Source organism: Hibiscus syriacus, unplaced genomic scaffold, assembly GCF_006381635.1.
Source record: "Hibiscus syriacus cultivar Baekdansim isolate YM2019G1 unplaced genomic scaffold, ASM638163v2 tig00000218_pilon, whole genome shotgun sequence".
Taxonomy (NCBI): domain Eukaryota; kingdom Viridiplantae; phylum Streptophyta; class Magnoliopsida; order Malvales; family Malvaceae; genus Hibiscus; species Hibiscus syriacus.
In genome coordinates, this window is record NW_024061774.1 from 846,858 (window position 1) to 859,784 (window position 12,927).

Below are 12,927 nucleotides of genomic sequence, written 5' to 3' on the forward strand. Positions count from 1 at the left end.
ATTCTTCTCTCCTAATCCATGGTTCGAATAATAATATTTTTCATAACGTACACGTTTATTAATAGTTATAATTTTTTTAATTAATCACTTTGCAATATTCAGTCTATTAAAAAATTAATTTGACACTTTCGAAAGGATATTTTACGTTCAGAAAAAATAAGTCGAATTCAAATTTGATAAGAAAGGCAAATAAATAATCTAATATATTTATAAATTATCCTGCCGTGGAAAATGAACAAGCATTAAGCATTTGGTACAAAGTAAAATGGGAATACTAAATTATACAACATGCATTTTTCCATTGGAAACGAAAAAAAAAGTGAAAAAAGGAAGGCATATTTGGCATTTTTATTGATCTAAACTTTGTACTAAGCTGCCACTTACCTTGTGTAAAAGACCACCGCTAGTGCATAAGGGCCACAGCGGCCTCCTGGATGAAAGGATGTGTCACATGCACGAATTGTTCAGCTTCCCGCTCCACCTCCTCCCAACCGACGATCACCTTTACCCTCGTTCATCTTCTTCACAAATCCGACGAACCGTCTCCAGTTTTCCGGATGAAACAGCGACGGGTTCATCCTCAAGTATGTAAATGCACACATCTCTCTATCGACCGGAGAGCCATCGACATCCAACGACAATGCTTGTAAGATCTGCTCGTGGGCGTATTCGTCGTAACGGGGAAGTGCATTCTCCCCGGCAAGTGGAACTTGTGCTACTGCAGTAGCTAAAGCTACTTGCTTCACCAGCTTCTCAGGTGCACATAACGCATCTTGAGGCTGCTCGTGATCACGCATCTCTATGCAAGTGAAGTTGAAAACGGCACCATGACGTGATAGCATTTGGGCGATTGGGAGGTAACCGTCTCGATACCGTGTGTTATAATACCCTGCTGTTAGTTCAGGAGCATGGGATCGGGTTCCGTAATGCCAGTGGATTCCAGCAATTTTCACAGAGATCTTCACTCCTTCCCGTCGAAAACCGATGTCGCGGGACAATAGGATCCTCTCACCGTGTTCCAAGAGCATCTGAGAATACCAGGAAAGGAAGATTCACCATACTCACTATTCCAACCACCACCTTCTTTCCTGAAAAAGGTGTATCTTCTGGCCAATTGTTGTAGTGACCAGCATCAGTTGGCCCGGTGCTACCCCATTCCGGCTTACCAGCCGCTTCGGCTGCTGCCTTTAGGCTGCTAAGCGTGTACTGCATCAATTAACATTGATATCAGGCGACATGAACACGAAAAAGCACAGTAAAACTAGGAGCAAGAGGGAACACTGCAATGTCAACCTTATCATAACATTGGAAGGCTCCAATTCCAGGGAACTTCCATGTCCCATTCGCTTCGGGGTACGAAGGATACCGAAGCTCACCAGCCGGACCCATTCCGACTTGGATTTCCTGCAATGAAAAACATTGGTAATTCCTTAGCAGCTGATTTCTTCCAAAAAGGAACAAAAAGGATGAAAATTAAGTAGTAAATTGGAAAATTTACCACAATGGTATCACCAAGGAGATGTTTGAAGTTGTCCCTAAAGGCACGCATGAAATCAGCATAACATTGAACAGGCGTACGGCCTTTTAAGGCAGGAAGGGTATCGCAACCAAGTGAAACGTATTCATAATTCCTTCTTCCCCATTGATCAGTATATGCAAGGTCTGGGTCTTTGTCCATCTCCTCTGTAACCCACTTGGGTAAAGGAATTCTGCACAAAAGCAAACATTTTTCTTTACTTTCAAAATAAGGCTCCATGACATGACCACAAATAATAACATTTGATTCATACTGATCTAATCATTCGTAAGAAAGTTTGCCCTGATTCATGAACTTTCTTGGTATATTGAAAAGATTAATAGATTCGGTTTTAATTCCTTTTTGATCCATTTTTCTGTCAAAAGACGCAACGGAAGCTCACGTTATCCCTCATCAATGAAGTTTAATTTCAAAAACTTTCTTCTGATTGTCACTTTCAAAGTCATAAAATAAGCAAACGGTTGATTTGCAACCAATAATCAACCAGACGTGTAAGCTTTCTTCTTGAATCTTGATTTCCCAAAGAAAAGCAATTAAATTAGTACATTTTAGAATCTAGATTTCATAAGCTATGCATGTGATCGTCTTATTAAAAAATGTTGAAGTAGGAAAGAGAGCTTACGTGCAAGAGTCACCAACGTTGCCGCCGCACTGATGGAACGACATGACAGCCTGGACCTTAAGGCCGTGTTTCTTGGCCATCTCGAGAAGCTCGGCGTAGCCACCCCAATTGTAAGCACCCGGCGCTTCCCTCTCCACCAGCCCCCACCAAACGTCGATCATTATCCCCTCCACCCCCGCGCTCTTCAGCGCCTGTAGACTCGCATTCATCGCCTTCTTTCTATTCACCGTGTTCCCGTACGTCACGCTATCCAACGGCATCATCACGTAAACTGGAACCCCTCCCTTCTCCTCTTTCCCTCCCCGCTTCCACGCCACCGCCGAAGACGACTCATCCGCCGTCTCCGGAGGCGCTAACGTCCCGTACGCCTGGCAAGCGGCGGAAAGATCCGCACGCAGCATCGGACTCATCATACCCGACCTGTTTGCCGCGCTACGCGGTGTCAGCGGTGGAGTTAACATAGGAGGAGATAAGGTCTCCCCAGGGGACTTGCACCGGAGATTCGCCAGTGGAAGTTTCCGGACTCCAGACACATTCGCCGGCACCGACGATGATTGTTCTCCGTGGTGAATTCCGCCGCTATCTGTGTCCCGGAAAGAGCCCCAATCTGGTGTGCCAAATTCAACGCATTTTTTCCAATTTACTCTTTTGTGCGTTTTTCTTAAAACTAGTTGATGTTTACGAGTGAGAGCGGAGGTAAACAAGCAAGGTGAGATGGAGTTTTTAGAAGAACGAAAGACACGTGTTCTTTCGGCTACGTGGTTGAAGTTAAGGCGATCTAGGAGACAACGGCTACGATCTCTGGACTGACGTGAGAATGGACGGTTCGATTAACTAATAGCGTGAACGCGTTTATGAAGTAAAGATAAGAGGATTAGAACATAAGAATAGCGTGTCTAAGATATGAGAATTCACGTGTCCGGTCCTTTCCGCTTAGGACATAAGATAAGTAATTTTTTTTTTTTTGAGGATTTTGTTTTTGATTGTAAGGCAACTTTGACGTCTACGCAAGCAGGAGGGGGACAGGTGTCGGATTTTGAGGGGCGGTAGAACGGCAGATAAGGCCACCTCCTGTTGGGTTAAAAGACACAGGTGCCGTGATACTGGGCGATCAGCAAACTATCAACGGTGGGGAATGAATTTAAGGTCAATTGGTGGCTGGCTGTGATTCATTTTGGATTCTTCGGTGGTGGGCCAGCCTTGAATCTGAATCCCTCATGTGAACTGCTGCCCCACCCCTCTTCCTTAAAGACCTGTAAAGGTAAACGACCCATACCTCATAATTTTAAACATTCTAAGAAATAATGGACAAAAAATAAAATTAAATTTATAATATTTAATAAAAGTGTAAATATGATTACATCATTTAAAATATAAAATAAATAAACTCATCTAGTAATTTCAGTAGGAAAATAAAAAGTTATTTTATGTAAAAGTCTTGAGTTCAAGCAATTGTATTTATAAAGTGCTTGTATTATCAATTGCTTAGGAAAATTTTGAACAGATATTACCTTTTACTTATCCAAGTCTACTTAAAAAATGTATAAGACATATGAACTAAGCAACCTTGATGTTTAAAGAATAATTATAATCCCTAGAAATTTTAGGTTCGGACACGACGTCTGCAAGAATGTTTGAATATTTATTGTCAAATGATTAAAAATATTTTAAATAAATATTATCTTTTTTATCTAAATTTAAAACACATAAATATAAAATTTAAATTATTTAACTTTTTATATATATTTAAAAGATTATCTATATAAAAACATCTAAATTTATATATTTTTGCATATTACAATAATATTAATAAACTAAATTTTAAACAATTATATAAATATATTTTATATTATTAAAAAAGGCTTTTTATGCATGATAATTCTTTTTAATTTTTGTATATTAGACATCATTCTTTATATTTTCTTTTAGTAGTTCTTGTAATAATATCAAATATCTTAATTTGGTTTATAAAATCTGCGTGTAACTTTTAGAAAATTGTTTTATATTTGTAGACAACTATTTTATTCGGGTCTAAAAAGATTATATTATATTATTATTATTATTATTTCTTTATTAATTTATATATTAATTATTTTGCAAGCCCATCATATTAACCCAATTACAGCCCACTCAACATTCAACAGCCCCGGTTTAAGCCAAATCATCCACTGCCAAACATTAACCCAATCCCATTTAATTTTACAATCAACCCACCACGTTCTGTAAGTTAAAACAAAAAACAAACAATACCTACCCTCTCCACTACCCCCATGGCGACCAAAGCTACTTGGCTTCCACATTTCAACATCAAACCTTCCACATTACGGTCAAGGTCCACGTCTAACTGGTCTCCAAATCCGAGGGCCATGATGCAGACTCGGATTCACCGTCTGATTGAGGACCAAGGCATCGTGTTAATGCCAGGCTACGACGTTCTGTCGGCAGCCATAGTCCAGCATTCTGGTTTCAGCGCTGGTTTCATCTCTGGATATGGTGTTTCTTCTTCCCTCCTTGGCAAACCTGACGTCGGTTTGCTAACGCCACCGGAGATGGCGGAGACGGCTAGAACGGTTTGTGCCGCGGCTTCGATGATACCCTTTATTGCAGATGCTGATACCGGTGGTGGCAACGCTCTCAATATCAAAGGGCTGTCAAGGATTTGATTGCAGCGGGTGCTGCTGGTTGCTTTCTTGAGGATCAAGCATGGCCAAAGAAGTGTGGGCATATGCGTGGTAAATAGGTTATACCTGCAGAGGAGCATGCTGCAAAAATCGCATCCGCAAGAGAAGCCATCGGAGATTCAGACTTTTTCCTAGTGGCTAGAACAGATGCCCGCTCTACGTCTGCGAAAACCGGCCTTTCCGATGCCATCGCTAGAGCTAACCTTTACATGGAAGCAGGAGCAGATGCTTGTTTTGTGGAGACACCGAGGAACAATGACGAGTTTAAGGAGATCGGACGCCATACCAAAGGGTTCGGTATGTAACATGATCGAAGGTGGTGTGACTGTGACACCGTTGCGCACGCCTGAGGAGCTCAATGAGGTGGGGTTTCATTTGATCGTGCATTCGCTCACTGCTCTCTATGCTTCAGCTCGAGCATTGGTCGATGTCCTTAAGACCCTCAAGGAAACGGATAATTAGAAAACCAGAAAAGAAAATATTGCTGGCAAGAATCCCGATTAACTTTGGAAGTTTGTTGAGCATTTGATTTTTGACTTGAAGAATGGGGAGCGTTTGGTGGGAGGAAGGTTTTCGATCAAATAAGTGGCGGTTCGAGAGCTCCAGTTTGGCGCCGACGTGAGCGAATCCGAGAGCTCTTGTGGGTTTTCCTGTCGTCGTCTTGATCGAGGTGGTTCGAGTTTTTTTTACCTCTTCGCCGCCCGTTGGTTCAGAGTTCCTTGATGTTTCTAGTTTATCGACGCGAGTTCCCGTGATGTTTCCGGTTGTCGGTGGCAGACACGTGGTCATTCCGTCGACGAAGGCTGAGGAAACAGAGGCCGACATGGCGGAAGTAGAAATGATGAAGGAAAGGTTCGCTAAACTTTTGCTTGGAGAAGATATGTCAGGTGGAAAAATGGAGTTTGTACTGCTCTTGCCATATCCAATGTCATTACGAATCTTTCTGGTTAGTTTCTTGCAATACCCAATGCCATTACGAATCTTTCTGCTTCTGTGTTTGGGGAACTATGGAAGTTACAGCCATTATCACCGCAAAGGAAGCTGATGTGGCATAGAGAGATGGATTGGCTTTTGTGTGTAAGTGATTCCATAGTGGAGCTTAAACCATCATTGCAAGAGTTTCCAGGTGAGGGAACCTTTGAGGTTATGGTGGCCCGGCCACGCTCGGATCTCCATGTAAACTTCCCAGCACTCACAACGAGCTGGTTCCAATGGCATCATTTCTCACTCAACCGGGCATCTGCTGCATTAGATTCCATCGGCGATGCTGCTTTAGCACTCTTAGGCTCTTCTCTTCGAAGCCATTAGTTTCCCGTTCCAAACCACATCGACCCCAAAACGACCACTCCATTCTCTTCTCCCGACGATGAGACCTCAACAACCGTGGTAAGGGTTCGAAGAGACCCCATCGTGATGGCCAAAGGTTTCAGAGGGCCCGAATTTGCTACATGCGTGGAGATAAGGAACCACTGTTTAGTGTGGCTCGTACGCGGAGTGCTCGGGCGAACTTATCACCAACGTTGATGATGTGGATGGCTTGCTTGCTGGTTCTGGGACCACCTGTTTTCATGACTCGTGCAACTCACACAAGTTGAGGAAGGGAAAAGGCAGAAGCACTCACGAAGGAAATGCACAGATTTGGTTTTATGGATTTTCTCGGTAAATTACACCCAAAGTCACTAATTTTTATAGATTTCAACTTTCAGTCTATAAACTTTATCCTGAATTCAATAAAATTAAAATTAGCTGGCCCTCATTCCCATTTGTAATGGGATAAGGGGGAGGTAGGATAGTAGGCTACCCCCAACGCCAGGTTGAGAGCAGCTTCCGTAAGAGACCTCCGAATTATGAAATGCCCTCCGTGGGACTCGATCCCACGACCCCAAGGTTTTTATGATTTGATTTAATATTTTTTCAATTATTATTCGATTTTACTAACATTTTTGTATTTTCGCAGGTTATTTTATTTCGTTTATTTTATTACTTTTAAAATATTATTTTTTATATTTTTATTTTTTTATTTTTTCCTTTTTTTATTTAATATTTATTTTATTATCTAATATTTTGAATTTTTAGGAGAATATTTTTTCGATCAAAATAATTAATTTGAATTGAATTCGAAGTTTTGATTTAAATTTAATTTTCGCAATTAAGACAACCGACGAATTAATTGGTACCGAAAGGGCAGTACAAGGGTGTTAATCCTTCCTTGACTGTAACCGACTCCCGAACCCGACACATTTATGGTAAACGCGGATCAGATAAGATGATGTCTGATCAGTCTAAATATCTTTTAAAAGTGATCGGTGTCGACTCTAAATCATTTTATTCAAGTCGAAGCCCAATTCCCGGACCCATCCGAAAGACGGTTCCAACAATACTATTTGATTTTTTATCTATTTTAATTTATAAATAAGATTCATAATTATTTTCAAATAATTATTTGTTATAATCAAATTCAGATTATCATTTTAATGATACAATTTAACTTAATACCATACTTATCAAAATAGATTCTATTTTTCATTTTAAATACAAATAAATAATTTTGTAGAGCACATATTTATCATCGAAATTCAAATTATCATTTTAAAGATGTTTCTACTCTATTTATGTAGGTCAGGTTTTGATGACATCGATTCAACCTGGTTGCTCAATCCCTATTTTCTCTGGTAAACAAGCAACCAAAGCTTTGGATCACCAAAACAAGGTTGCTGGAGAGATTTGGGATAAAAAAAATTAAATGGTGCGTAGGAGAAGCCGTTACCACAATCCTTAATCTATGAAGCTTGAAGGAAAAATGGAAGAAGAAAAGGAAGAAAGATCAGAGGAGAAAAGTGTTCAACTTTTCCCAAAACCCACCCCAAGCCTGATAAAACCCAATGAAATCAGCCTCAATTTTAAAAATAAGATAATTACATTTTGGTCCCTTATATTTTGTCTTCTATGTAAATCCTCTTTTCATGACCAATCGGCCTAATTCACTTCTAATTAAGCCCCCACTCGACCCCACGAATTTCATTATGAACTCCACAAGGTTTAAAATCTCTTGAGTGAACCCAAAACTTTTAGCCTGAATTTAGGGTGTTATACTTAGCTTATTGATATTAGGATCCAAATAATCATAATCAAATCATGAATTTTCTTTTCATTGAATCATAATTATTTATTCATTACTTAGCCTATTGACTTTCATAGCTAGAATTTATGTCATGTAAAGTTATTATTTAGTCCAATGGTTTTTCTCTACCGTCAATGACGAACAACTTCCCTTCAACATCGTCAAATAAGGATCATAATCTATGGATCATAATCTAAACCCTAACATGAGCTCGAATGGACTTTATGCCATGCCAGTTGTACCCAACTAACATTATCATCCAAGGACAATACTTAACATATATTTTCACATGATTTATTATCTTTGCACATGAAGTGAGCCATACCTTCTTATCATTCACATAGCTTCTTATCTTGGTATATCAAGTGAACCGTAACGTCTCATCATTCGTAAAACATTTTGATTCATGTTTTCATAACACGTTTTATCATATTTCATTTTTACAAATCATATAACATTAGAGCTTTACATATAATGTATATGGAACTTATCATAGCATGTCTTCTTTCATACTTAAATACCAACTTAGTTTATTTCATGCTTTCATATCAAACATATCATAGTCATATAAACTTAATATATCATGTTCATAAAACACATCATAAATTGAATAAACTTGCCAAGCTTGCCAAACTTATCTTGATAAACATCAATTGAATTCTATAACAAATATATGTTAAAATATTGAATTGAAAAAATATCGAATCACCCAAACATACAAATTACACTAAACGTATACTCAGATTCATCATACCAATCTTCAAAAGTCGATTCTCCATTCCGGTTAAGAGTTTCCTTAATTGATTTCATGTCAAGCATAGAATTCATCAATCAAACATTGGAAAAATTATATCAAATTGACTACTTAACATGAAACTCTAGTTTTCAAATGATAAGGCTTTAATGTTTCAAAGCCCTAAAAATCATGGAAAATCACCATTAAGCTTAGAATTATTTCTATTACAATTTAGGATCTTTAATTATACAAACTCTCAAAGCTAGAGTTTATGGACCAATAATAAATATGTTCAAAACTTAATGAAATTGGTATCAAAAGAAAGTTAAGACCCTGAGTTTACTAAAAATAGTTAGAATAAAATTCTAATGGCTGAATTGCAAGAAATTTAAGTTTGGAGGCTCTAATGCTTGAAGGAGTTTCATAAACAGTGGAGAAAACAAGGTTGAAGATGAAAATAGTTTTTCTCTCCCCTAAATGGTCTTCACGTGAATGCCATACCTTTTGGTATAAATTACGTATTTCTTAATTAAAAGAAATGCCAAAATTCCATAATTTGGACACTTGTTGATGAATTATCTCTTAAAATTTTTGGAATAATTAATATCTTAGTCCTTAAACTTTAACATGCAAATGAAAGGGCTTTTAAACTTTACTTACATTCAAGTACTAATTTCACATTTCTTTCATTTTGATCCTTATTCATAGAAACCTAAATTGCTTTAGGATTTTTCTAAATTAAACCTATTTATTCAAAAACATTCAAATAACAAAAAGAATAATAAGTTTACGTCTGGAGCTTAAGGAAGAAGATGATAACTCTTTCATCTTTTCTCACCCTCTTTATTTACATATATAATCCCATTTCTCTAATAAATAATAATAATAATAACACAATTTATTTAGATCTAATGGTCTAAATTAAGGTAGAAACTCCATCTCGATATATGGCCAGAGTTGATCTATGTAAAAAATCTTATAACTTTTTGGCTAGCTATTCATTACATAGTCCAACTCTTCCATTTTTTTACTCTATACACACAATTCATTTCTTTCAATTTATTCCAAATTTTTCCATAATCTCAATTCTTATGAATCAATCATTCATTTAAAATTTCAAATTAGTCCCATAACTTATGAAAATTTACTCGACTGATTATCAAATAATTAAATTTACTAATTTGATTCTCCAAGAATCTTTTAGGGTGGTATAGTCTATTCTGAGACCAACCATCAGGGTCGTGGCTAGGTTGTCGGGGGCCATGTGCAAATTCTTATAAGGGCCCTGTTTTCTAGATATTCGATTTCGGCTAGGTTGTCAGGGGCCCTGTGCAAATTCTTATAAAGGCCCCTATTTTCTAGATATATTCGATTTCGGGATCCCTATTTTTATGCTTCTTAATGGAAACAACTGATAGATATATTCGATTTCGGTCCCTATTTTTTGGGGGCCCTGTGCGGTCGCCCATCCTGCACACCCTCAGCATGCCCCTGCCAACCATTAACTTAGACAGTGCATAATGTTGACATACGTGGGAAGATAAATTTTATTGGGGGAGAAAACACAACGAGTGGTTATCGGTGTAGGAGACACGACATGATTATATTCTTAATTGCCATTTTTGCCATCATGATATGGTATTCTCGAGTGATTACAGGTGATTATTCATAAGAAAGAAAGTCACATTTATCATCCGATGAGGAACGAACCAAATTTGTTCATCGATAGGTAATACAATATCATCGTCCTCAATTAATCGAGAAGATGGAACCTTCCAACTTGTCCTCAGCAGTACTATTCAAAACAAAACATGATACCATCTATGTCACTGATGCAGTATTCAACATATTATGTTCCACCTATTTTAAGTCAGCCAGAATATTATTATACACTCGTACTATCAGATCCGGTATTTGCTTCACACGTATGTAGTTGGTGGGTGCTACTCCTCTAACAGAACAATCACAACCAATCCAATCAAATCAACCAATGTTACCATTTTCATCGATGCCATTTTCCAGGTTTTTACATTTTCATTCAACGGTGGGATTGTTGATTAGAGACTTCTACATTCATTATTCTTCCCATATCATGCACCATAGTAATGCTGGAAACCCACATTGATGTCGACGACATATGTAATTTCCGCTTCATACATTATATAATATCTAGAAGAAAATTTAGGTAATGGAATCCATGCCACCACCTTAGATTGGAGCACGTCCTGCGTTAACAAGTTTCTATTCTAATGTCGAAATGTCAAGTAGTGCCCATCCAGCTGTAAGAACCTTACTGAGCAAACTTGAGTAACAAGTAATCATTCTCGTGACCTCAGACTTGCATATATCTAACGGCTTCCATAGGACCAGAACACTATTAACCAATGCCAGATATCCGATTGCGCTTCCCAACATTCCGACAATAACAATTTTTTTCTATGCTTTTGTCAATAAGCTCATGCAACTTTCCCAAGAAATGGATAACCCCTCACGATCTCTACATCATCCTTTCGTCATCATCTGATGAAAACAGCGCGTCCCTTCCTCCAGGTTTTATCCCTAGCAGCCGCCTCATTCAGCAGCTGATCGTTCTTATCATTCCCCTTGTCCTCCATCGCCTACTCTTCCACACTTTCTATTACTCACCCTCTTGGTGGCCAGCTATCTCTAGTCCGTTCATGGGAAAGCCTTAATGATCTAATATTTTACTTCATCAAAAGTTTAACTATTACACCACCGACTTGATTATCTTAAAATTTAAATTAGAATCAATCTTAAAAAGAACGATAAATTACATATTAGTGACTCACCCATTTTAATGATTCTATTTTGATCAATTAACTATTTTTTTAAAAAAACATACCTAAAATTATGTTTTGGTTCGGTGAACACATGTAGCTAAAAAGGGATTAACTACACGGATGATCACTTATATTTGTGTTTTATCCACTTTTGATCATTGATTTAAAAAACATAAGATATTGTCACTTTTATTTTTATTTTAGTTAAGATGTGACCACCCCAAGTTAATTGTCGTTAACAATAATTAAATATTTTAATATAATCACACATTGGTCCATGTTATTTACATATTCTCTCAATTTAGTTCTACTTGTAATAAATTAAAATAAATTTAATTCTCCAATCGAATGATGCCTCATGTCATGTCACCTGTCGCCATTCGATTGGAGGGCTAAATTTATTTTAATTTAATATATTTATTTCCACTAATTGAAAGAAAACAAAAAAATAAAAATAAATTAAGACAAAAAAAAAAATCAAACCTTGATAACTTAGAAAACTAAACATATAATCCTTCCATTGACCAAGGTCTCAATTGGTTTGAAAGTTAAAACAATTACATTTAACTTAAAATCTTATTAATGGTAGAAAAAAGAAAAAATATAAATGAGAATAAACCTAGACAAATTATAAAATAAATTATTACTTTATATTTTAAAAATCCAAAATATGAAATTATAAAAAAATAAAAAAATTAAATTTTTTTTTGTAAATTGTTCATTAATTATTTAAATATATAATTTATTTAGATAAATAAAATATTAGATTTTTTGGTTGTTTATAATTTTTTTATTTTATGATTTGCATGGGTTCTAATCCTCGTTTGTTTTTTTGTACATTAACAAGCTTTTAAGTCAAATATGATTTTGTTTTAACAATTACATCAATTGAGACCTTCGGCTCAGTTGTCTGGGTGCCCATTTTGTCTCCTAGGTTTCATGGTTTTGATTTCCATGGAGTGTAGGTTCTTCTCTTTTTTCACTCTCAATCGGTGACATGTGTAATCACTTGATTGATAGAAAATTTAATTAATTAAATAAATTAAAATTAATAAGTAAATCTTTCAATCATATATGACATATGTCATTTAGACTAAATGATTAATTTCTTAAATTAAATTGAAATTAGGATCAAATTGATATAATGTATAAGCATGAAGGACTAAATTTATAATTATACAATTTTATTAACTACCACGTCAATCTCTATCAAATATTAACGGCTAGTGGCTTGATTGAATACAATTAAATAGTTAATTGGTCTTATTGACAAAATTAAAAGATCGGTGATAAAAGTAAAAGGACTAAATAGTTAGGTGGTTAATGATATAATTTATCCTAATTTTTTAATAACATATGATTAAAATTAATGTTAAATATATTTAAAAATACTAATTGAGCGACCAAAACGAAGTCATTAGATACATAA

General features: G+C 36.5%; 1 protein-coding gene and 1 pseudogene across 1 annotated transcript; one reads left to right on the forward strand and one right to left on the reverse strand.

The window, feature by feature from the left end:
- Window positions 1–320: 320 nt before the first annotated feature.
- LOC120153298 (beta-amylase 1, chloroplastic-like) lies at window positions 321–2,879 on the reverse strand. The gene is given in 7 exon segments (XM_039165311.1): window positions 321–488; window positions 490–1,051; window positions 1,054–1,098; window positions 1,101–1,206; window positions 1,294–1,404; window positions 1,499–1,709; window positions 2,160–2,879. Coding segments are annotated over 7 exon segments (1,581 nt in total). The 5' UTR covers window positions 2,621–2,879; the 3' UTR covers window positions 321–403.
- Window positions 2,880–4,405: 1,526 nt separating this feature from the next.
- On the forward strand, window positions 4,406–5,302 carry LOC120145709 (annotated as a pseudogene).
- Window positions 5,303–12,927: the final 7,625 nt, after the last annotated feature.